Source organism: Chiloscyllium plagiosum, unplaced genomic scaffold (assembly GCF_037043375.1).
Source record: "Chiloscyllium plagiosum isolate Xiang-an unplaced genomic scaffold, Cpla_swu_hap1 HiC_scaffold_9, whole genome shotgun sequence".
Taxonomy (NCBI): domain Eukaryota; kingdom Metazoa; phylum Chordata; class Chondrichthyes; order Orectolobiformes; family Hemiscylliidae; genus Chiloscyllium; species Chiloscyllium plagiosum.
This window is the reverse complement of record NW_028270147.1, coordinates 69,760,346-69,787,264: the sequence shown is the minus strand read 5'-3', so window position 1 is coordinate 69,787,264 and position 26,919 is coordinate 69,760,346. Positions and strand designations below refer to the sequence as shown.

The following is a 26,919-nucleotide window of genomic DNA, read 5'->3' as shown; positions in this document are numbered from 1 at the left end:
GCTTCTGTGCCCGAAACGTCGAATCTCCTGTTCCCTGGATGCTGCCTGACCTGCTGTGCTGTTCCAGCAATAAAGTTTCAACTTTGATCTCCAGCATCTGCAGACCTCACTTTCTCCTCTTTAAAATCTTGCACTTGCAAAGTGGATTTTAAACCAGCATGAGAACATATAATATGAAGTTGAAGGCATGTACTATACCTTTAAGAGAGAGTGAATGCTGTTCTGAACTGAGAGCTTACAAGCACCTGTGATATGACTAGATGGCAGTCCCATAGTGTACTGGAAAATTGAAAAAATGTAACATTTGGCTGTGAAATGGATACCTGAATTTTGGTTGCTCTTCTGACAACAATTCAAATTTAACCAGTTTAAATTATGTCACAGGATACTAAAACCCAACCGAGTTTGAACTTGTTATTTTGCCATCATTGAACTAATGAAACGATCTGATATTGAGGATATAAAAATGCAGAAATTTTGGAAATTGGAGACAGAGCAACTGCCATCGAGAGAGACCCAAGAAATTAGGATACACTTTCTAACAAAGGTACCTTTTCATATGAAACATACTGGGCATGTCAGATTCCAAGAGATCAATTGTGTTAGGGGACTCTCCAGTCCAAGGTATGAACAGACATTTCTGTGGCCAGCAGCGAAAAATCAGAATGGTGTCTTTTCTCCCTGGTGCCAGGATCAAGGATGTCTCAGAGCGGGTGTAGAATGTTCTCAAAGGGGAGAGGGACCAGCAAAAGGTCCAATGACATAGGAAGGGAAAAGGATGAGATGCTGAAGGGAAAATATAGAGAGTTAGGCAGGAATTTAAAAAGGAGATCCTTGAGAGTAGTAATATCTGGATTACTCCTGGTGCTGCGAGCTAGTGAGGGTGGGGAAGGAGGATAGAGCAGATGAATGCATGGCTGAGGAGCTGGTGTATGGGAGAAGAATTCACATTTTTGGATAATTGGAAGCCCTTCTGGGGTAGAAGTGACCTGTACAAGAAGGACGGATTGCAACTGAATTGGAAGGGGACTAATATACTGGCAGGGAGATTTGCTAGAGCTGCTCAGGAGAATTTAAAACTAGTGAGGTAGGGGGATGGGACCAAGGGAAATAAATAGGGTGGTTATGGTAGGGGATTTTAACTTTCCAAACATAGACTGGGTCTGCCATAGTTTTAAGGGTATGGATGGAGAGGAATTTGTGAAGTGTGTACAGGAAAATTTTCTGATTCGAGAGAAGGTGCAAAACTTGACCTACTCTTGGGAATAAGGCAGGGCAAGTGACTGAAGTGTCAATGGGGGAGCACTTTGGGGCCAATGACCATAACTCTATTAGATCTAAAATAGTGATGGAAAAGAATGGACCAAATCTAAAAGTTGAAATTCCAAATTGGTGGAAGAATAATTTTGATGGTATTAGGCAAGAACTTTCAAAAGCTGATTGGGGCAGATGTTCGCACATAAAGGGACGGACGGAAAATGGAAAGCCTTCAGAAATTAGATAACGAGAGCCCAGAGACAGTATATTCCTGTTAGGGTGAAAGGAAAGACTGGTAGTTATAGGGAAAAAAAAGCAAATTACTGCAGATGCTGGAATCTGAAACCAAAGAGAAAATGCTGGAAAATGTCAGCAGGTCTGGCAGCATCTGTAAGGAGAGAAAAGAGCTGACGTTTCAAGTAGGAAGGTATTTATACTAGGCTGAGAGAAGGTGAGTCATGGCTCCAGAAGCAAAGGTAGCAATAAAGAGGTGATAATGACAGTGCATAGAGAGATTATAGGGAGATTAGGAGCTGTGAATGACCAAGCCTGAAGCCAGTGCTATGTGACAAAATATGTGGAGGATGGGGGGATGGTGAAGCAGAGGCAAAATGGAAAACAGGGGAGAATAGTAGCAAAGGGGGAAGAGGAGAGGAAAAAGGTGATGAGAGGGGGGGAGCGAGAGAAAGAGAGACATTCAAGAAATAAGAGGTACAGAACAGTGAAAAAAATATAAAAAAAAGGTCAATGAAATAAAATTACAGAGCAGAATGAAAACAGAGGGGTCGAGATGAGATAATTGTCTGAAATTGTTGAATTCAATGTTGAGACCGGCAGGCTGTAACGTGCCGAGTTGGAAGATGAGATGCTGTTCCTCCAGTTTGCGTTGAGCTTCACTGGAACATTGCAGCAGGCCAAGGACAGACATGTGGGCATGGGAGCAGGATTGTGTGTTGAAGTGGCAAGCCACGGGAAGGTCCGGGACCTGATTGCGTACAGACCGAATGTGCTCAGCAAAGCAATCACCCAGTCGACGTCTTGTCTTCCTGATATAGAGGAGACCACACTGGGAGCAACGAATGCAATAGACCAAATTGAAAGAGGTTGCTGTTTTCATTAGAGAAAAGAAGGTTTAGGGGTGACTTGATTGAGGTGTACAAGATGATTAGGGGGTTAGATAGGGTTGACAGTGTGAACCTTTTCCCGCGTATGGAGTTGGGTATTACAAGGGGGCATAGAAGGGAAAGGGGGCGAGGAGGAGAGCGCTAGTTATAGGGGACTCTCTAGTTAGAGGGACGGACAGGCGGTTCTGTGGACATGGGCGAGACTCACGGATGGTTTGTTGCCTCCCGGGTGCTAGGGTCCAAGACGTCTCAGACCGTGTCTTCAGAATCCTTAAGGGGGAGGGTGTGCAGCCAGAAGTCGTGGTGCACATTGGCACCAACGACATAGGTAGGAAGAGGGGTGGGGAGGTCATTCAAGAGCTCAAGGAGTTAGGCTGGAAGCTAAAAGCTAGGACAGACAGAGTCGTCATCTCTGGGTTGTTGCCGGTGCCACGTGACAGTGAGGCAAAGAATAGGGAGAGAGTGCAGTTGAACACGTGGCTGCAAGGCTGGTGTAGGAAGGAGGGCTTCAGATATTTGGACAATTGGACTGCATTCTGGGGAAGGTGGGACCTGTACAAACAGGACGGGGTTGCACCTGAACCAGAAGGGCACCAATATCCTGGGGGGTAGGTTTGCTAGCACTCTTCGGGGGGGTTTAAACTAATTTGGCAGGGGGATGGGATCCGGACTTGTAGTCCAGCAAGTAGGTTAGCTGTTTGTCAGGATGCCCAAGACTGTAGGGAGGCTGTGGAGAAGGTAGCACTGACAGGGACTACTTGCGGACACAGAGATGGGCTCAAGTGCGTATACTTCAACGCAAGGAGTATCAGAAATAAGGTGGGTGAACTTAAGGCGTGGATCGGTACCTGGGACTACGATGTTGTGGCCATCACGGAAACGTGGATAGATGTGGGACAGGAATGGCTGTTGGAGGTTCCTGGTTACAGGTGTTTCAGTAAGATTAGGGAGGGTGGGAAAAAAGGAGGGGGGGTGGCATTGCTAATTAGAAATGGTATAACGGCTGCAGAAAGGAAGTTTGAGGGGGATCTGCCTCTGGAGGTAGTATGGACTGAAGTCAGAAATAGGAAAGGTGCAGTCACCTTGTTGGGTGTTTACTATAGGCCCCCCAATAGCAGCAGAGATGTGGAGAAACAGATTGGGAAACAGATTTTGGAAAGGTGCAGAAGCCACAGGGTCGTAGTCATGGGCGACTTCAACTTCCCAAATATTGATTGGAAGCTCTTTAGATCAAGTAGATTGGATGGGGCGGTGTTTGTGCAGTGTGTCCAGGAAGCTTTTCTAACGCAGTATGTAGATTGTCCAACCAGAGGGGAGGCCATATTGGATTTGGTACTCGGTAATGAACCGGGACAAGTGGTGGGCTTGTTAGTGGGTGAACATTTTGGTGATGGTGACCACAATTCTGTGACTTTCACCTTGGTTATGGAGAGAGATAGGTGCGCACAACAAGGTAGATTTTATAATTGGGGGAAGGGAAATTACGATGCTGTAAGGCAGGATTTGAGGAGCATACGTTGGGAGCATAGGCTGTCAGGGAAGGATGTGGTGGAAATGTGGAACTTTTTCAAAGAGCAGATACGACGTGTCCATGATATGTATGTACCTATCAGGCAGGAAAGAAATGGTCGACGAGAGAGGTTGAATGTCTGGTAAAGAGGAAGAAGGAGGCTTACATAAGGTTGAGGAAACAGGATTCAGACAGAGCAGTGGAGGGATACAGGATAGCCAGAAGGGACCTGAAGAAAGGGATTAGGAGAGCTAAGAGAGGGCATGAAAAATCGTTGGCGGATAGGATCAAGGATAACCCAAAGGCATTTTATGCGTATGTGAGAAACCTGAGAATGACGAGAACGAGGGTAGGTCCGATCAAGGACAGTAGTGGGAGACTGTGTATTGAGTCGGAAGAGATAGGAGAGGTCTTGAACAAGTACTTCTCTTCAGTATTTACGAACGAGAGGGACCGTATTGTAGAAGAGGAGAGTGTGAAATGGACTGGTAAGCTAGAAGAGATACCTGTTAGGAAGGAAGATGTGTTGGACATTTTGAACAACTTGAGGATAGACAAGTCCCCCGGGCCTGACGGGATATATCCTAGGATTATGTGGGAAGCAAGAGAGGAAATTGCAGTACCGTTGGCAATGATCTTCTCGTCTTCACTGGCAACGGGGGTGGTACCAGGGGACTGGAGAGTAGCGAATGTTGTGCCCCTGTTCAAAAAAGGGAATAGGGATAACCCCGGGAATTACAGGCCTGTTAGTCTTACTTCTGTGGTAGGCAAAGTAATGGAAAGGGTACTGAGGGATAGGATTTATGAGTATCTGGAAAGACACTGCTTGATTAGGGACAGCCAGCACGGATTTGTGAAGGGTAGGTCTTGCCTTACAAGTCTTATTGAATTCTTCGAGGAGGTGACCAAGCATGTGGATGAGGGAAGAGCAGTGGATGTAGTGTACATGGATTTTAGTAAGGCATTTGATAAGGTTCCCCATGGTAGGCTTATGCGGAAAGTCAGGAGGCATGGGATAGAGGGAAATTTGGCCAATTGGATAGAAAACTGGCTAACCGGTCGAAGGCAGAGAGTGGTGGTAGATGGTAAATATTCAGCCTGGAGCCCAGTTACAAGTGGAGTTCCGCAGGGATCAGTTCTGGGTCCTCTGCTGTTTGTAATTTTTATTAATGACTTAGATGAGGGAGTCGAAGGGTGGGTCAGTAAATTTGCAGATGATACGAAGATAGGTGGAGTTGTGGACAGTGAGGAGGGCTGTTATCGGCTGCAGAGGGACTTAGATATGATGCAGAGCTGGGCTGAGGAGTGGCAGATGGAGTTCAACACTGCCAAGTGTGAGGTTGTCCATTTTGGAAGAACAAATAAGAATGCGGAATACAGGGTTAATGGTAGGGTTCTTAGTCAGGTGGAGGAACAGAGGGATCTTGGGGTCTATGTACATAGATCTTTGAAGGTTGCCACTCAGGTGGATAGAGTTTGTAAGAAGGCCTATGGAGTATTATCGCTCATTAGCAGAGGGATTGAATTCAAGAGTCGTGAAGTGATGTTGCAGCTGTACAGGACTTTGGTTAGGCCACAGTTGGAGTACTGTGTGCAGTTCTGGTCGCCTCACTTTAGGAAAGATGTGGAAGCTTTGGAGAGGGTGCAGAGAAGATTTACCAGGATGTTGCCTGGAATGGAGAGGAAGTCGTACGAGGATAGGTTGAGAGTTCTCGGCCTTTTCTCGTTGGAACGGCGAAGGATGAGGGGTGACTTGATAGAGGTTTATAAGATGATCAGAGGAATAGATAGAGTAGACAGTCAGAAACTTTTTCCCCGGGTACAACAGAGTGTTACAAGGGGACATAAATTTAAGGTGAAGGGTGGAAGGTATAGGGGAGATGTCAGGGGTGGGTTCTTTACCCAGAGAGTGGTGGGGGCATGGAATGCGCTGCCCGTGGGAGTGGTAGAGTCGGAATCATTGGCGACCTTTAAGCGGCATTTGGATAGGTACATGGATGGGTACTTAATCTAGGTTAGAAGTTCGGCACAACATCGTGGGCCGAAGGGCCTGTTCTGTGCTGTATTGTTCTATGTTCTATGTTCTATAGCTTTAAATTAAGGGGGGGTAGATATAGGACTGAAGTTAGGGGTAGGTTCTTCACTCAGCGAGTCGTAAGTTCATGGAATGCCCTGCCAGTAGCAGTGGTGGGCTCTCCCTCTTTATGGGCATTTAAGCGGGCATTGGATAGGTATATGGAGGATAGTGGGTTAGTATAGGTTAGGTGGGCTTGGATCGGTGCAACATCGAGGGCCAAAGGGCCTGTACTGCGCTGTATTCTTCTATGTTCTATGTTCTAGGTACAAGTGAAACGCTGCTTAATCTGAAATGAGTGTTTGGGGCTTTGGATGGTGAGTATGGAAGAGGTAGAGGGGCAGGTATTGCACCTTCTGCGATTGCATGAGAAGGTGCCGTGTGTGATGGGAGAGGTGTTAAGTTAGACTCGAAACGTCAGCTCTTTTCTCTCCTTACAGATGTTGCCAGACCTGCTGAGATTTTCCAGCATTTTCTCTTTTGGTAGTTATAGGGAATGCTGAATGACTGAAGAAATAGAGGGTTTGGTTAAGAAAAAGAAAGAAGCATATGTCAGGTATAGACAAGATAGATCGAGTGAATCCTTAGAAGAGTAAAAAGGCAGTAGGAGTATACTTAAGAGGGAAATCAGGAGGACAAAAAGGGAACATGAGATAGCTTTGGCAAACAGAGTTAAGGAGAATCAAAAGGGTTTTTACAAATACATTAAAAACAAAAGGATAACTAGGGAGAGAATAGGGCCCCTTAAAGATCATCAAGGCAGCCTTTGTGTGGAGCCACATTAGATGGGAGAGATACTAAATGAGTATTTTGCATTAGCGTTTACTGTGGAAAAGGACGTGGAAGATAATAGAATATAGGGAAATAGATGGCAACATCTTGAAAAATGTCCATATTATAGAAGAGGAAGTGCTGGATGTCTTAAACGCATACAAGTGAATAAATCCCCAGGACCTGATCAGGTATACCCTAGAACCCTGTGGAAAGCTAGGGAAGTGACTGCTGGGCTCCTTGCTGAGATATTTGTATCATCGATAGTCACAGATGAGGTGCCAGAAGAATGGAGGTTGGCTAACGTGGTGCCACTGTTTAAGAAGGATGGTAAGGACAAGCCAGGGAACTATAGACCAGTGAGCCTGACCTTGGTGGTGGGCAAGTTGTTGGAGGGAATCCTGAGGGACAGGATGTACATGTATTTGGAAAGGCAAGGACTGATTAAGGATAGTCAACATGGCTTTGTTAATTCTTCAAAAAACTCAATCAAGTTTGTGAGACATGATTTCCCACTCACAAAGAGGATTGATGAGGACAGAGTGGTGGACGTGATCCAAATGGATTTCAGTAAGGTGTTAGACAAGGTTCCCCACAGGAGACTGGTCAGCAAGGTCCGATCACACGGAATAAGGGGAGAACTAGCCATTTGGAAACAGAACTGGCTCAAAGGTAGAAGACAGAAGGTGGTGGAGGATTGTTTCTCAAACTGGAGGCCTATGACCAGTGGAATGCCACAAGGATTAGGGTTGGTTTCACTACTTTTCGTCATTTACATAATTGATTTGGATATGAGCCTAAGAGGTATAGTTATTAAGTTTGTAGATGACACCAAAATTGGAGGCGTAGTGGACAGTGAAGAACGTTACCTCAGATTACAATGGGATCTTGATCAAATGGGCCAATGGGCTAAGAAGTGGCAGATAGAGTTTAATTTAGATAAATGCAAGGTGCTGCATTTTGGGAAAGCAAATCTTAGGAGGACTTATACAATTAATGGTAAGGTAGCTAGGGAGTGTTGCTGAACAAAGAGACCTTGGAGTGCAGGTTCATAGCTCCTTGAAAATGGAGTCGCAGGTAGATAGGACAGTGAAGAAGGAGTTTGACATGCTTTCCTTTATTGGTCAGAGTATTGAGTATAGTAGTTGAGGTCATGTTGCAGCTGTACAGATATTGGTTAGGCCATTTTTGGAATATTGCGTACAATTCTGGTCTCCTTTCTATTGGAAAACCAGGTGAAAAAAAAAGTTTAATTTTGGTTACTTGTAGTTGGGTAAATTAAAAGTGAGAGAAATGGCTCTTAAAATTGCTTGAAGATGCTTTCCAATTTGCCAAGAAAGTTTAGAAAGACAGAGGAAGGATACACTTTTAGAATTAGCAAATAGGTTACATTTGGAATTAACCAGGGACGAAAGGAAAGCTGAAATTGTAAAGTAGTTGGTCAAGCACTTAGGTGTATCAGAGAAGCGGAGAAGTACAATAGAGTTACAAAAATGTAAATTGCAATTGAGGCAAATGGATTTAGAAGATAAAGAAAGGGAAAGAAGAGCCATGAGAGAAAAAAGAGGAAGAGAGAAAGAGAGAGGAAAATGAAAGGAAGAGAAAGTTCTTAGGTGAGCAAAGAGAGAGAGAAAAAAGGAAGGAGTTTTTAGCTGAGCAAAGAAGAACAGGGAATTGAGTAGTTAAAACTCTCTCATGGCTCTTCTTTCCCTTTCTTTATCTTCTAAGTAGTTAAAACAAAAATACCCATATTGTGTAGTAGAAGGATCCCACTATCATAAGTCACAGCAAGAAGCAAAAACTCAAGAGAAAGATGAAGGAGTTGAGGCTCAGTTAGCAGACACCCTGTTTGACGTATTGGTGCAGGAAAAACCTGAACAGAAAGAGAGTCAGGCAGAAGTGAGCAACTACCATTGAGACAGAAAAGCCTGGAGATCTAACATCTTGCTCTCCAAGAAATTAGGAAACTCTCTCTATCAAAGGTACATTTCATATGTAATATATTTGCAGTAAAAAGAAAGAAGATGACCCAAGGACATCTTCAGCCGGAAGAAAGAAAGACACGGAAGACGTCAGCGGCTGTGTGATTTTGAAATTAAGTTGATGTAATTTTAATAAATGTCTTATTGGAACAGCATATTGTTATACAATTGGAGGCAGATAATAAGCATTTAAGAGAAGGAGGGCTTAGAATTATGAATAGTTGTTGTTTAACGTTCATTTTTTGAGTTGAAAAGTAAATTGATGTTATTTTCTTTAAATAGTGGAATTTGGGAGTTCTCTGTCACTCACATTTTATTAGATTATGAGGAGAGGTGAGCTTTTATAGGTGTTTACTTCAATTATCAGAGGGGTACACCGCCGTGCACATAGCACTTTAAGAACTGTAATTACAGATAAAGATAGGTTTCATAAAATTGCCTGGATATATTTTGTGTTTCAATGACTATAAACCACATCATGGGATAAACCAAATCTCAGTACTGGTTTAAAACAAGTCTCAGTAACTAAGTAAATCAGAAACATATGAAAACAAAGCTTGCACATACACCTCTTGTGTGGGACATTATTAAAAATCTTCTGAAAGTGCAAATACACCACATCCAGCAACTCCCCCTTATCAACACTAACATGCAGAGCTGTGTGGATCAAACAGATCAAACTGAAAATAGTAAGGACTGCTGATGCTGGACGTCAGAGTCAATAAAACGTGGAGCCAGTAAGGCACAGCAGGTCAGGCAGCATCCAAGGGGCAGAAAAGTCGACCTTTCAGGTAAGGACCTTTCATCAGTGCGAGTCAGCATGGACTCAATAGACTAAATTATTTTTTTTTCAATACCACAAACTATTCCATCACACAGTTTCAGATCAACATATAATAAATAATGCCTGATAAATATGAATATCTGCATATTAAAAAATTATATTAAGTTGAATTGCACATGGCTCACCCTAAAGTCCATTTGAAGTGGAGCTTTGAGGTAAACGAGGAAGCCAACTATGTAACCTAATTTGCGCTATAACAAAAAAACCTGAACAGTGGTACTGTAAATATGTGAAAAACTTCTTAATTATTCAATCTGATCATATCACATCATGGCCTGACTGTGGACAGTAAAAGACACTGATAAGCAATGAAAGATAGCTCTGGAAAAACCCAATAATCTTTTTCTGTTTAGTTTGCTGTCTTAAGAGTCTGTTATGTTTCAATGTAGGAGGAGAAAGTGAGGACTGCAGATGCTGGAGATCAGAGCTGAAAATGTGTTGCTGGAAAAGCGCAGCAGGTCAGGCAGCATCCAAGGAGCAGGAGAATCGACGTTTCAGACATGAGCCCTTCTTCAGAAATGAGGAAAGTGTGTCCCAGAGTGTCCGGGTGACACCCGGACCAACCAACCCAACCACCCCGTGGCTCAACACTTCAACTCCCCCTCCCACTCCACCAAGGACATGCAGGTCCTTGGACTCCTCCATTGCCAGACCATAGCCTCACGACGGCTGAAGGAAGAGCGCCTCATCTTCCGCTTAGGATCCCTCCAACCAGAAGGGATGAACTCAGATTTCTCCAGTTTCCTCATTTCCCCTCCCCCCACCTTGTCTCAGTCCCAACCCTCGAACTCAGCACCACCTTCCTAACCTGCAATCTTCTTCCTGACCTCTCCGCCCCCACCCCCACTCCGGCCTATCACCCTCACCTTGGCCTCCTTCCACCTATCGCATTTCCAACGCCCCTCCCCCAAGTCCCTCCTCCCTACCTTTTATCTTAGCCTGCTGGACACACTTTCCTCATTCCTGAAGAAGGGCTCATGCCCGAAACGTCGATTCTCCTGCTCCTTGGATGCTGCCTGACCTGCTGCGCTTTTCCAGCAACACATTTTCAGCTCATGTTTCAATGTAGTCAAACAGCGCTTTGTTTTGTATTTTCAAACCAAAGTGCAAAACATGGAGCATCTCCAAGGCCTTTGGAACTTTAACCATGGGAACAGGAGTGTGCGCGGATGGGTTTTTATTAGATTTTCAGGATGAGAATCTGCCTTTACCTCCATTTTGATACATTTTGTTCACTTTTCCTCAAAAATGTAGAAGTCATCAGGTGGTTTTGTTAGACCCATACTAAAGACAGTTGTCATGTAATGTTGGAGCACTCACATTATTTCTTGCGACCTGATTTTTCATCACATTTCATCAATTTGCATCACATTTTTCATTTTACCATTGTTGTGTGAGTTGTTAGTGTCTGTGCTCCTCGGATGTTGCCTGACCTGCTTTGCTTTTCCAGCACCACTCTAATCTAGACTCTGATCTCCAGCATCTGTAGTCCTCACTTTCACCTCATAACAGATAGCTCCTCTTCTCAAACTCCACAACTCCATACACTCACTCACGCAACAGCCAATTCCCCACTGGTCATTAACTCAGCAGTCTCTTTTTGATGGATGTCCACACATAGCCATTCAGCAGGAACTTTCCCTCTCAGCTGCGTGGCCACTCCAAGGTGCCATGCACACCTATCAGCATGCTAATGTATTGACATCCACATGCAAAGGTCAGAGCCACACCTCATTGGTCCACAAAGTGGAAAGAAAACAGGGGGCTCTTGCTCAACAGATTCTCTTCTGAAAGTCTTCACTTGACTTTCTCTATCACAAGGTGCCATTCTTCCCAACATTCATCCCATTCACTCATTCTTCCTACCTCTCAACCACTCCTTCCCCACCACTTCCCCCAGTCATTCGCTTCACAACCTGACCTTTCCAAGCCTAATACCAATACCAAGCTGGCCTGTTCTCACCAGGCCCCGTCAGTGTCATTGAAAATTAACACCAACTCACAATCACTAGCCAAGATTCAGGCCCACTGCTCCCCCACCCCACCACATTGTTTGCAGAACCTAAAGATTTAATGAGCAGCCAAGCAGTGAACAGGGGTGACTTGATTACGATCCCTAAACTAGCGCTACAGCCTTTCACTGCAACAAGATTCGATCCTCATACAGGCTCTGCGGGTAGGCCCTGGGACTGTAATGTGAGACCAAGGCAGACAGGCCAGGCAGCAAGAGTAAATTGGAGGCAGGCAGGGTGTGGGGGAGGGGTTCCAGATGGTGGTGATCAGTCTCCGCTGTGCAATGAAAGTGACGTGGTCTAACTTTGCAACAGTCTCCATCTCCTACACAAAGAATTCTGGTGGGTAGCAACAGGTTCTTATGTGGCCAATCATTGTCTTTATTGGACCCCAGGTGAATGGGACTCCCAATACTTGTATACAATTGTAGTGGGGGCTGGTGCGTAAATGCTTAGAATGATGCCAAAGGTATTGCATCCACTTTTACACATTTACCCATTGCCAACCCGTCCCCAGGGGAGCATAAAATTCAGTCAAGTTAAAGTTTTGGGTCTATGGCTTTTCAATAGCACTGAGAAAATATAGAAATGTAAAATTACATTTGTACCCAGTACTGTGGCTGAGAGATAGATTGCAACCAGTTTTTCCAAAAGTATTTTCCAGTCCCGTGATTTCTACAAACAAGAAATTCAAGAACAGCAATATGTGCAGTACCATTTGATAGATTCCCTCGAACTGACGTATCATCCTGACCTGGACAAATGCTGCTATTCTTTGTATTGCTCCAGGGACAATATCTTGGATTTCCCTGGCTGAAACTATCATGGACAAACAATCAGTTCAACGACTAAAGCAGTTCAACAAGAAATTTCATTGCTATTACCATCTTCTCACAGTTACTCAGAATGGGCAACACACTGCACCAGGGACTCGAGTTCAATGCCACCCTCATATGACTGAGTGGAGTTTGCACATTCTCCCCATTTCTGTGTGGGTTTCCTTCAGTACTATGGTTTCTTCCCACAGTCCAAAGATGTGCAGGTTAGGTGGATTAACTATGCTAAATTACCCATGGTGCCCAGGGATGGTGGATTGGCCATGGGAAATGCAGGGTGTTGGGGTAGGGGGATGGGTTTTGATGGAATGCTGTTCAGACTGCCAATGTGGACTCCATGGAAAAAAATGGGAACTGGGAGCAGAGTTGAAGCAGTTCACACATAGCCACATAGTGAAGCAGTTGGCAGCATTAAAAACATAAAAGACTAGATTGTGTAATAAGTAAACTGTAAATCCTTATAAGGTATCTCCTGTAAATTCTCACTATACCAAATGGCAACAGTAGGATACTCATTTTATACAGAAATTTAATGACCTTAACATTTTCAGGATGTCAGGCTGTTTTGCTGTAAACGTGAAATAACAGTGTAAAATTGGGTAGCATAAAAACAGAAAGACATTGAAATGAAGAAAATCTGGGAGTTTCCCTTTAGAAATATGCATTTGTTGAACTTGAACAATTTCAAGTTTAGCCCAGCTGAAGTATTTGTTCCCACCAATATTATATACTTGCTGTAGTCAATATCTAACTTTTAATTATGAATAAGAGTCAGTAAATTCAGTGACAGAAGCTAGTACCTTCACAAAGGGAAGTGGAGAAAAAGCATGTTTAATGTCAAAGAATTATTCATCATAGTTATCCTTACCCGCAAGCAAGCAGTGCATAGGTCACGTGTCAGGTTAATTTGTGACTGTACATCATCTTGTCTGGATGACAACAAATGGACTGGTTGTTGCTTAATTTCAGAAAGCAGCATCTCACAGATGTTTATCCACTCAGTGCTTTCCACCTAGTGATTCCAGACAAAGAATTCATAGTGGTTATGTAGCAAATACAACTTAACAATCGTGATCTTCAAATGATAATTAAATGGATTTTCTTTAGAGAAAGACAACGTGGTCTGGGTGTCTAAAATACTTGAAAAATATTGCAGATACCATAAAATGATCCCATGCATTGCCACTATGTATTTGACAATTTTTGTTGTCATCCACTTGATTAGATTAGATTACTTACTGTGTGGAAACAGGCCCTTTGGCCCAACAAGTCCACACCGACCGTCCGAAGAGCAACCCACCCAGACCCATTCCCCCTTCACCTAACACTACGGGCAATTTAGCATGGCCAATTCACCTAACCTGCACATTTTTGGACTGTGGGAGGAAACCGGAGCACCCAGAGGAAAACCATGCAGACATGGGGAGAATGTGCAGACAGTTCCCTGAGGCGGGAATTGAACCTGGGTTTCTGGCGCTGTGAGGCAGCAGTGCTAACCACTGAGCCACCGTGCAATAAAGATGGTTACCTTGAGCTTTTCAAGTTCCTTCAGTTCATTGTCAGGATCTTCAAGGTGCTTTGCTGACCGTTGCTTAACTAATTCCTCAACTATATCTCTGCACCAACTGTAAAAATAAATACAAAGAAAATTATTGGATAACAATTTACACATTAAATTGTTCAAGACTACAGAATTTATTTTTCATTCATTCATTCATGGGATATACGTGTAAGTAGCAATACCAGCATTTGTTGACCTTCCCTAATTGCTCTGCAAAGAGGGGAGTGACGGTCAAGTGTTTTAGAAAGGAAGTTCTGGGATCTTGCCAGGCAAACAGTGAAGAAACAGAGATATTGCTCCAAGTCAGGATTCTGAGTAGTTTGTAGGGAAACTAGAAGATGGTAGTGTTTCCATACATCTTCTGTACTCCTTCCTTTAAGTCAGGTTTGTCCAATAGACAGCCCATAGGCGACAATGGGGACCTATTTGGTCTGCCAATCGTTACTTCAAAATATAGATAAGTGTAACTAGAAGATTTTGAAAGGAGCTGCTACTCTAATCAAAGGCCACTTCATTCTCACATTTCCTTCTGATATAGATTTACTAGTGAACCTCAGAAACACATAATACATTAGATAGATTACTTACAGTGTGGAAACAGGCCCTTCGGCCCAAAAAGTCCAATCCACCCAGACCCATTCCCCTACATTTACCCCTTCACCTAACACTACAGGAAATTTAGCATGGCCAATTCACCTAACCTGCACATTTTTGGACTGTGAGAGGAAACCGGAGGAAACCCACGCAGGCACGGGGAGAAACTCCACACAGACAGTTGCCTGAGGCGGGAATTGAACCCGGGTCTCTGGCGCTGTGAGGCAGCAGTACTAACCACTGTTCCACCGTGCCACTCGTATGGAGAAGAAAACAGTCTGTAATTGGAAGGGCAGTGAGCAGCATAATGTGAATGATCAAACTTAGCCCAAGGCCTGGAACTAAAATGGTGAGTCTGTCTGCAGAATGAGGACTTGGAAGGTTACAAGGAGACACAAGTTTGATATGAGTGGAATAACAACTGGGTCACTGTGGCTGGGGACTGAGAGCAGAGTGAGCTATTGTGAAGGGGGGTTTGGGAGAGAGGGAGAGAGGATAAGCATCAACTAAGGAGTCATGGTAATTGTACATCTTCACATGTAGATGAAAAAAATTGGACTGGGTGTTGCTTAATTTCAGAAAGTGGGATCTCACAGACATTTAACCACTTGGTAGCTCCAGGCAAAGAATCTGTGTGGTGGCTGTCAGACAGTGATTTGGGGTGCTTTCAGTGGGTGTGGGGGAGGTAGCTGGTGAGTGCAGATGCGACAGTGAGTGGAGGGATGGGTTTGTGAGTGATGGGAGGGAGTGGAGGTGGCAATGAGGCATAGGAGGCAGTGAGTGGGGAGGGGGAGGAGACATGGAGTGATTGGGAAGGGAGTTATATGGAGGGAAGAGTGAATGGCTGAGGATTGAAAGATTATAGGAGGGTGAATGAGCGACGAGACTGAGTGGTGGGGATTGAGTGAGTGAGTGAGCCTTTGATCTCTTTGATGTTATGCTTGTTTAAATGTTGCTATGGTGTTAAGAATAGTCACTTGCAAATCATATGTAGAATTTAGTTCTTTTATCCATGTTTGGACCAAGGCTGCAAGACGTTGGAAGCAAATGGCGCTGGCAAAAACCAAACTGAGCATCGGTAAACAGTTCACTGTGACACAGGTGACTTGTGACAGCATGGTCAGTGGTGCCTTTCATCACTTTACTGGTGATCAAGAGTAGCCATGATGTGGAGGTGCCTGTTGGACTGGGTTTGACAAGGTAAAAAAAATCACATGACACCAAGTTATAATCCAACATGGTTTCTTTAAAAATGTAAGCTTTCAGCTTTTTATAGCTGAAGGAGGAGCGGGGCTCTGAAAGCTTGTGTTTTCAAATAAACCCGTTGGTATTGTCTGGTATCATGTGATTTTTGACCTTGATCAAGTGTAGTGGTGAGGAAGTAGATGGGTAGATAAGATTTATCTTGATTCTTATGTAGACAACATAGTTGATTAATTTCCGCATTGTTAGGTAGGTAAACCAGTGCTGTAGCTGTACTGCAACAACTTGACTAGGGACATGACCACTTTTGGAGGAACGAATTTGTGGTTTGGAAGCTTGAAAATAATTTCTGATGAACAAATCCTAAATCAGAATACCAAGTTTTATAGTATCTGCACAACGATACATACAAGTTGATGTATTGCAACTTGATGCTAGCCCTACTCCAGAAAGGGCATTATTCTATACTCTCGGCTGAAATTCCAATGTAGTACTGGAGTAATGCTGCATTGCCATAGGTGCATGTTTCAAACCCAGGACCTCTCTGGCCTCTCAGACAGATGTAAAATATTCCAACTGGTTATTTTAAGATGAACTAGGAACTCTAGTAGCCTGGTCAACATTGATTTCTCAATCAAAAGTTAAAATCTCATCCAATAATTTATTTCATCGATTTGCAGATCTTATTGTTTGTAAATTTGTCGATGTTCTCTAAAGTAAAACAGTAACTGAAATCCAAGAATATTTTAATAGCTAAGAATCTATTTGAGTCAATCTGAGGTCATGAAAGATGCTATTAAATACCCGTACTAATTCTTGCTTTTTAAAATATAATAGCAAACATTGTCAAATATCTGTCTATATAGTAAAGTGAGTAAAGGTAGCTTGAAGAAATCTCTTATTACTTTTGAGTGGTTAAGGCCTTCAGCTAATTAACTCAGGGTAAACTTTGACCTACTTGTACATCTGTGTTGATAAGATATTCAGCCGACTAGCTACCATCAGAGCTTTCTCCTCCAGTTTTGCGGGTGAATCCGGATAAGCGAGGTGTTTGAAGTATTTTTTTCTGATATTAGCAATTGGATCGTGCACCATTTGAAGCAATAGATTTACCAACAGGTGACTCATTGCACTTTGAATGATGACAATCTGGATGGTAAAGAAATGGAATGTCATTAATATACTTTAAAATTAGCATTTTTTTCCAAATCATACACGTATTATAATGTTTTTGTCACATTTTCCCATCATGCTTTATTCTAATATCTTTGTCACTATTGTTGTTCACACTTTGTAGATTTAAATCATAAGAAAAACACAGAAGAAATATAAACCTGAGCTCCTGTGCAGTCAGATCATTTAATGTTTTCAAGCAAAGTAAGCAGGTTCATGCAATTCAATGTTGCAAGCATCAAAGGCTCCTGAACATCCATGCAATAAATTGTGGTCTGGATTTTGTGAGCAATGACATCAGTACTGATCTCAAATAAAATTGCCCATAAAGACATGGTGACGTCTGTGGCAGGAATTTCCCCTTTTCTGACAATAGCTTAAACCAAGTGAAGCTGATTGCCTGTTGTGAAACAACAGTGATACTAGCAAGTAAGTAAGTAATCAATATGAAATTGTTATATACAAGAAACCAGGAAATAAAAAATATTTAATCGTTCATTGTAAGTTGCATGAACTGATATAAAGTATCTCTGTATTTAGAATCTAAAATAAAAATAAGCAGAATTCCTTTAAGAATTTTTGAAAAATGTGCATTTTAATTATCATTGTGGAAAATGTTGACATTCCACAAAAATATTAGTTTTTCATGGTCAATAAGAGTGTTGAGCAGTAATTATGAGATTAATATATCAGTAAGAATGCTACATCCACCTCTTTCAACAAGGTGTAACTTCACGAAGGGCTTTTGACAGATTAAAAGTGTATAAATCTAAGTTCTCATCAATGTTTAACTCTAAGGGTAGTTGAGTCTGTGGAAATCTCTGCAACATATCCAAAGGAAGAGTACGAATCAATGGCAGCAACCACTTCATTTCTATGTTATTCTGTACATGTCTAAACTCTGGAAGCTGCTGCCTGATGACTGTAGCAATGACGGTAGATCTGGTTAATTGAATTTGACATACTCGATTATTGTAAATCTTTGGCTATGATAATTTATTGTGTATTGTATAGTAAAACAATACATCCCCTCGATCCTTTTGAGTAGCTCAGTCTTGGGAGAGCCCTCCATGAATATATTACCAGGTTATTTTCATGTGACTACCACCCATTTGCATTTAAAATAACACGGCAGGTAGTTGTGCCAACTTACCGCCGAATTTCTGTCCGTTCTATTTTTCAGACAGACTTCCATCCAGGCAGCTGGAGCTCCTGTGGGAGACAGGCAGGAGGCTTATTAATATATGCGAATTGGGATCAGATGACAAATTAAAGACCCCAGTGCATTGTCCTCTCCTGCCCATGCTACTGCTGCTTGGTGCTTCCACTCAACAGCCATATATTGTTATGGCAGTACATCAGGAGGAAGTCATTCTCATTGATAACTGTAAGGGATCTGCTCTCAGGGGCTACTGAATGGAAACAAATTATGGCAGGTTGTTTGTGACTCTGTGTTTCAAGAATATCTAAAACGAAATGTATTTGATTTTGTTATCAAGATAACTACTGCTCTATGTTGTTACACATTATAATTTCCAAATGTTAACCCCCCTTTGAAATGCTGCTGTAAGCCTTAACATTTGACTGCACTGCCCGATTTCCCAGCCTCACAGGATTGAGCTTCCTGTTATGAGTGCTTTCCATGATTGTGGTTCATTGACCCCATCACCATCAAATGGACCCAGGTTTCTTATCATTGCCCCAAACAGCCACTGCATGTGGTTACATGAGATGCATCCCATTTTTAAACTGGATGGTGTGGGGATGTGAAAAGGTTGGACAATCCTTCAATGGAGTTGCTCTGGTTTACTATAGTTTTGCTGTGATATAATCAAAGAACTTTTTAGAAAGTACAACAGAAATAACATGACAGAAAAGCAGAAGAAATATAAACCTGAGGTCCTGTGCAGTCAGATCATCAAATGTTTTCAAGCAAAATAAGCAATTCAATGTTGTGAACATCAGAGGCTCCTGAATATCCATGCAAAAAATTGTGGTCTGCATTTTGTGAGCAATGACATCAGTACTGATCTCAAATAAAATTGCCCATAAAGACAGAAAATATCAATATTATCAGGGATAGCAATTTATGGTAACTTAAGTAGTGTTGTCACATAGAGAATAGAATCACAACAATTAATAACTCTAAGGAGGTCAACTGATCCATTCTACTTGTGCTAGCTCTCAGAGCTGTTCATTAAATTACATCCCTTGCACTTTTCTTGTCCTTTTATTAATTCTACTTTGAATATTTCACAATTTCCAGTTAAAATCTATGATGGATTTGTCTATCATTTCTATGTCATTGGAATCCATAGATAGCACAACATAAACAGCGGTTGCACGGTGATACAGTGGTTAGCACTGATGCCTCACAGCGCCAGTGTGGGTTCAATTCCCGCCTCGGACAACTGTCTGTGTGGAGTTTGCACATTCTCTCCGTGTCTGCGTGGGTTTTCCTCCGGGTGCTCCAGTTTCCTCCCACAGTCCAAAGACCTGCAGGTTAGGTGAATTGGCCATGCTAAATTGCCCGTAGTGTTAGGTGAAGGGGTAAATGTAGGGGAATGGGTTTGGGTGGGTAGCTCTTCGAGTGTCGGTATGGACTTATTGGGCCGAAGGGCCTGTTTCCACACTGTAAGTAATCTAATCTAAAGGTCATTTAGCCAAACCAGTCTCGTTGGTCTTTAATGTGAGCAGTGTTTGTAACACTTAAGTATACCAAGCGTCCTTAAGTCTTATTTCTTTTCTCTTCAACAACCAATTTAATCTTTCTTAAATCACAGATCATACTAATTAATCATTCAATACTTTATACAATGTACAGCATTTGCATGAAAAAAACTCTCAGGTTTTAAATACATTACCAGGAACATGGATTCATGGTGATTACAGAAGTCAAACCACAAATGTTGTTGGGAATGTTAGCAATATTTTCCCCAAAATACATCTTTTCCAACCCCTGATCCCTGACAACATCCCCATAACCAGCAGCACCCAATTCAACACAATTCTAACACCACCTCACAACCCCAAACCAGGATGCAATGTCCCCAACTGCTGGTCTGAATGCTCAGGTCGGAACTAACCTCCTACCTGCTGGGCCAACACACACCCAACTTGTTGGATCTAACATCCCACAGAACATAATAACCCCTCTTCCGCTGACCTGACAACCCCTTCTTCTCCCTGGACCCAATAACCCACTCTCCCCATTGGCCCAACAGAGGACCCAACACACCTCTCTCTCCTAGAGGACCTGACAGGCCCTCTTCCAGTCGGGCACAATAGGTGAATTGCCCTGTTGAACCCAGGACACCCCTCTCCCCCTCATACCAGACTGCCCACTCTCCCTGCCGGAGATCCCAGGCTAGCCGAGTCTGGTGGCATATCCTCTTTTGGAGGTTTATTGAGAAAACTGCCCTCATATCAATCCACCTAAACCTGTATATCCCTATGGGAGAATCAGGGAGCGAAGTTGCCTTTCTGGCCTCTTCACTGTGATAATGATGCAAGAACCACACAGTGTGAGGGTATTCCTGGCATACAGCATCTGACTGGGTGCAACTGGGCATTAAACATGTGGCCAGTTGCAAGAATGCCAGAGCTTCAACAGTGGCAAGCACCTCCACTTCTCTGTGATTCCATGAGAAGGTATTGTAAATTAATAAGGTGAAGAGCAAACAATTACAGTCATAAAGTCATAGAGATGTACAACACCTAGAGATGGCCCAACTTGTCCATGCTGACCAAATATCCTAAATGAATCTAGTCCCATTTGCCAGCACTTGGCCTATATATCCCTCTCAACCCTTCCTATTCATATACCCATCCAGATATTTTTTGAATGTTGTAATCATACCAACCTCCAGCACTTCCTTTGGCAGCTCATTCCATTCATACACCACCCGAGACTAATAGGTAATTGTTAACAGTTGACTCTTACTTTGTACATACCCACCCGGTTCCACTTATCTGCAGTAACCTTCCCCAACTACTCAAACAAGTAGAAGTGTAAACAGTAGCAGTGTAAACAGTACTTACGGGAGCAATTTGCTTTCAAAAAATTCAGCAACACCTTCTGCAATCCTTAATTTTTATAATAGTCTTCAGCCCACAAACAAAATTACAGAAAAATGAAAGGATATGGTCTTTACACTGGCACTGACAATCTCAAACAACTGAGAATCTAAATATTGGCCTTCAGTGTTCAATGGCATTACCACTGCTGAATCTTCCTCTATTAACATTTTGGGAAGAAATCATCTGAAACTGAATGGAACCAGCTACTTAAATACAGCAGTTACAAAAGCAGATCAGAGGCTAAGGCGTCCTGCAGCTAGTAACTAGACACCTGATTTCCCAGAGTCTGTCCACCATCGGCAAGGTACAAGTCAGGAGTCTGATGGAATACTCTCCAGTGTAAAGACCATATCCTTTTATTTACCGTAATTTTGTTTGTGGGCTGAAGACTATTATAAAAATTAAGGATTGCAGAAGGTGTTGCTGAATATTTTGAAAGCAAATTACTCCCGTAAGTACTGTTTACACTGCTACTGTTTACACTTCTACTTGTTTGAGTAGTTGGGGAAGGTTACTGCAGATAAGTGGAACCGGGTGGGTATGTACAAAGTAAGAGCTGGTTGAGTGCAGCTCCTAGAATACTGAAGAAATTCAACACCATCTAGGACAAAAAGGAGCCCATTTGACCAAAGTAACATTTGCCACATTCAATATTTACACCCTTCACCACTATGGCTCTGTAAGATTGCATTAATCAACCAAAGCTCCTTACACAGCATCACGACCTCTGATACCTAGAAGGACAAGGGCAGCAGATGAATGGGAACATCACCACGTGCAAGTTCCTTTACAATTTAGACACCATCCTGACTTGGAATTATATCCTCATTCCTTAATTATGACTGAGTCAATACCCAGAACTCCCTTCTTAATAGCACTGTGGTTGTCCCTAAACTGAAAGGAGTGGGAGTGGGGGGCTCTACAGTTCACCACCACTTTTTTTAGGCAAGATGAGAGTAGTGCTGGAAAAGCGCAGCAGGTCAGGCAACATCCGAGGAGCAGGAAAATCGACATTTTGGCAAAAGCCCATCTTCCGGGCTTTTGTCGGAAACGTCGTTTTTCCTGCTCCTTGGTTGCTGCCTGACCTACTGCATTTTTCTAGCACTACTCTAATCTTGACTTTAATCTCCAGCATCTGCAGTACCCACTTTTGCCTAGTTGATTTTAACCACTTTTTTTAGGCAAGTTGGGATGCACCGTAAATGCTGACCTAACCAGTGATATCCACATCCCATGAATTCATTTTTTAAATTGCTGAATAAAGAAAGACAAAATTCAAACTGAAGATAACTACAAATGCTGTGTATCAAGAAGACAAAGGAGACATGGCAAGAACAGACATGAAAAGGTCCCATAGGTAAACAGAAATTACAAAACTAATTTATTGAGAAATATAAAAATAATAACAACTTATCCTAAAAATGCATAAAAACTTACAGAAAGATCAGGATGGGGAAGGATCTCTAAGCAATAAAACATAGAAATGAGGAGGAATAGGCCATTCAGCACTTTAGCCTGCTTCATCATTTAATCTGATCATGGCTGATCCTCTACTTCATTATCATATTCCATCTTTCTAATCATACCCCTTGATGCTTTTAAAATCTAAAAAAACTTTCTCTTTCTTGCTTATATTCAATGAAATGGTCTCCAGAGCCTCAGTTCACTATCTTTTGAAAGAAAAATTCTTCCTCTTCTCAGTTCTAAATGGCTTACCCTGTATCCTGAGATCGTGTCTCCTGGTTCTAGACTCTCTAACCAGGGAAAACACCTTCCCAGCATCTAGTCTGTCCCTGGTCTCATCCTTCTAAAGTCTGTTGAATACAGGCCCAGTCGAACAAATTTCTCCTCACAGGACAGTCGTGCCATCCCCAATATCACCAAGCAAAATTTCTGGTACATTTCCAGACATTTCCTTTCTAAGGTGTGGAGTCCAAAAGTGCATGCAATACTCCAGATTTATTCTCAACAAAGACCTGCATAACTACAGTACGACATCCTACATCTGAGATGTGCCTCAAGACTTTGATCTTCATGTTGCAAGACACAAGACTCAAGGGGAAAAAGTGAGGGAGCAATTCAAAATAATAACTTTTGTAAATGATAAATACTAGGAAAACGAACAAGACTAAAGAATGATGAGCTCCCTGGACCAATCAGCTGCATCCTAGGGGAGGGTTTGAGCTATAGGGAGAGTCTGTATAGGCTGGAGCTATTTTCCCTGAAGCATTGGAGGCTGAGGGATGATATTATAGATGTTTACAAAATCATGAGGGGCATGGATATGGTAATTAGCTAACCTCTTTTTCCCAGGGTAAGGGAGTCCATAACTAGAGGGCATAGGTTTAAAGTAAGAGGGAAAAAAATTAAAAGGGACCTAAGGGACAACCTTTTCATGCAGAGGGTGGTGTGTGTATGGAACGAACTGCCAGAGGAAATTGTGGAGGTGGGCACAAGAACAACATTTAAAAGGCATCTGGATAGTACATGAATAGGAAGGGTTTAGAGGGATATGGGCCAAATGGCTGCAAATGAGACTTGATCAGTTTAGGATATCTAAGCAGCATGGATGAGTTGGACCAAGGGTCTGTTTCATGCTGTATAACTCTATGACTCTATAACTGACTGCAGAGATAGTGGATGCATTTGTTGTAACCTTCCAAAACTCTGTAGATTCTGGAAAAGTTCCAGTGAACTATAAAACCACCAATGAAACACCTTTTTTGAGAAAAGGGCCTGAAAGCAGAAAAATATAGGCCAGTTAGCTTATAATCTGTCACTGTGTAAAGTTGAAGATGATACAAAGAGTCTTCAAAATGATATAGATCAATTAAGTGAATAGGCAACATTTGGCATGTAGATAACAATGTGAAAAAAATACATTTGCCCACTTTGGTAGGAAGAATAGAAAAGCAGAATAATACTTAAATGTAAATAGACCATAAAATGCTAGAGTAAAGAGTGATCTGGGTATACTTGCACATGAATTATAAAAAAAAGCATGGATTTGCAGCAACGTATGGCCTTTAAGGCAAGGGCGATGGAATACAAAAGAAGGAATTTTTTCTACAACTGCATAGGGAATCTACTCTCCTTACTTAAGGAGGAATTTACTTGCATTGGAAGGAGTTCAAAGTTGTTCACAAGATTTAATCCTGAGATGAAGAGAAAATGCTGAGCAGGTAGAGCCTCTGCTCATTTTTGAAAAATTAGAGGTGATCTTATTAAAACATGCAAGATTCTGCAAGGGTTTGACATTGTACATGAAATTAATGTGGTTCGCCACTTGTGGAAATCCAGAACCATGAGGTACAGTTTCAGAAGAGGTCTGTAATTTCAGATGTACATAAGGAGGTCTTTCTTCTTTCAGATGTCTTAATCCTTACATTTCTCTACCCTAGACAGTAGTGAAGCTTGGGTCATTGGAAAGATATAAAAGAGACCTAAGGGGCAACTTTTTCACGCAGAGGGTGGTACGTGTATGGAATGAGCTGCCAGAGGAAGTGGTGGAGGCTGGTACAATTGCAACATTTAAGAAGCATTTGGATGGGTATATGAATAGAAAGGGTTTGGAGAGATATGGGCTGGGTGCTGGCAGGTGGGACTAGATTGGGTTGGGATATATGGTCGGCATTGACGGGTTGGACCAAAGAGTCTGTTTCCATGCTGTACATCTGTATGACTCTATTGCTCTACAAGAACAAGAGGAAAGCCTCAATATCCGTCTGTTTTCATGCTGAAAGAGGCAGATGAAATGAACATAAGTATGCTTCTTTGAAGGTAGATTCAGAGGCCAAGGGATTCATAAAATTCATGGTTGGCACCCCATATTCAGGCTCTATCCCCATATTTTGAACTTGCCAGCACTTGTTTCGACAATAAACCTCAGATTGCTAGGTCTTGCAGCTTTATTCATTCCTATCTCGAGACATTGCCTTACAACCTCACCTGGACAGCTAACATTGACACTCAGGCTAATCTTAGTGATATCTTTTCCCATTGCTCAGTCACTCCCCACAAAAGTAGGCTTTCCACTTTCTACACACGATTTATTTCTACACAAGTATCTCTTGACTTCTTTCCTTGCAGAAAAGAAGGCAGAACCAAAAGTAAGAGATAACCACCCTGACCACTGGGGAGGAGGAGGTCACATAAGTGGTGGTGAAGTCCATGCTAATGGCCATTTGGCAAAGAGGAGATGCCCAAGAACGTAATAACTGTCACATGGCACAGACCAACTATCTATGGTGATTTACTGTCTACCATCAGAAATTAAAGCATCTGCACTTTGAACACATTCGGAATTCAAGTTCTAATTCAGGTCTTTCATCGTCTTCATATCATTCAAGAGACTGGCCAAAACATATTTGCATTAACATAATGACAGATAAATTTCTGGAGAATTGACAACGAAAATGCAATGCAATTAAACAATTACTTTTGTTCCATCATAGAATCTATAGAAATGATACAGCACAGAAGGGAGCTATTTGGCCCATCTTGTCCAGACTGACCTAAAGACACCCAAATGCCCTTTTTAATCCCATCGTCCTGCATAACATTGCAGATTACAGCACTTAAAGTACAGATCCAGTTACTTTGTAAAAGAGCTGAGTGTCTCTACCTCCATCATCAACTCAAGCAGAGAATTCCACCATCCTCTGCATAAAAAAGTTTTTCCTCACATCCCCTCTAATCCTTCTACCATTTACCTTGAATCTATGACACCTGGTTTTGAACTCTCTGAGAAGGAAAACAGATTCTTCCTGTCTACTCTGTCTCTACCCCTCACAATTTTGTATACTTCAATCATGTCACCCCTCAGCCTTCTCTATTTCAAGGTAAAGAACCCCAATTTTTCTGCAATGTGGTGAGCACAATTGCACACGATACTCCAGTTGTGGCCTCACCAGTATCTTGTACAGCTTTATCATTATATCCCTACTTTTGTACTTCATACCTCTGCCAATGAAGGACAGCATTATAACCTTATCTACCTGCATTGCTACCTTTAGGGACCTGTGTACTTGTACAGCAAGATCTCTTCCTTCATCTACCTCTCTCAATACATTCCTGTATATTGTGTATTTCTTTTTACTGTTTGACCTTCTAAAATGCACTACCTCACACTTATTTGTCACACCATCATCTCAGAAGAAGACACAAAAGGGAGCCACAAAAGGATAAAAAAGTAAGGTAGAATTCTACCTCTTGAGAAGGTAGAATTGAAGGAAATTAGCATCAGCAGAAAGAAAAAGAGTTGGAAAAATTAAAGAACTAAATGCTGATAAATCTCCAGGACCTAATAAGCTACATAGCAGGGTACTAAAGGAGATGGTCATTGGAAATAGTGGATGCATTGTTTGTTATTTTCCAACATTCTGCATGTTCTGGAACAATTCCAACAGATTGGAGGGTGGCAAATTTAATAGAACATAAAAAGAAAGGAGAGAGAAAATTGGGAATTACAGTTTGGTTAACCCAAAAACAGTTGAAGGTAAAATGCTGGATTCTATCAGAAAGCATGTGATACTTCAAAGTAAAAACAGTATTACACAAAGTCAGTGTGCATTTACGAAAGGGAAATTGTGTTTGGCTAATCAACCTGAACCTCTTGAGCTCATAACTGGTAGAATAGATGAGGGACAACTAGTAAAGATAATGTATTTGGATTTTCAGAAAGATTTTAATAAAATCTCATGTAAGAAGTTATTTCGTAAAATCAAAGCAGATGGGATTGATGGTAATTTACTCTTAAGAATTGAGAATTGGTGAGCAGACAAGAATAGAGAGTAAGTATAAGTAGGTTATTTTCAGAGTGAAAGGTGGCTTACCACAGGGATCAGTGCTTGTGCTCCAACTATTAACAATATATATTGACTTGGATTAGGGAATCAA

At 42.1% G+C, this 26,919-nt stretch overlaps 1 protein-coding gene across 5 annotated transcripts in view; it reads right to left on the bottom strand.

Moving 5' to 3' along the window:
* axdnd1 (axonemal dynein light chain domain containing 1) overlaps positions 1-26,919 on the bottom strand; it is a 179,924-nt gene that overhangs the window by 35,954 nt on the left and 117,051 nt on the right. For all 5 annotated transcript variants that reach the window (XR_015758172.1, XM_043699575.2, XM_043699576.2 and 2 more), the window contains exons 20-22: positions 16,727-16,917; positions 13,939-14,035; positions 13,279-13,422 (exon numbers count right to left, since the gene is read on the bottom strand). Coding sequence is in view for 4 of the 5 variants with exons in the window: in XM_043699575.2 (XP_043555510.2) it covers positions 13,279-13,422; positions 13,939-14,035; positions 16,727-16,917 (432 nt within the window). In the remaining variant the exon portion in view is untranslated. The remainder of the gene's footprint in view (positions 1-13,278; positions 13,423-13,938; positions 14,036-16,726; positions 16,918-26,919) is intronic.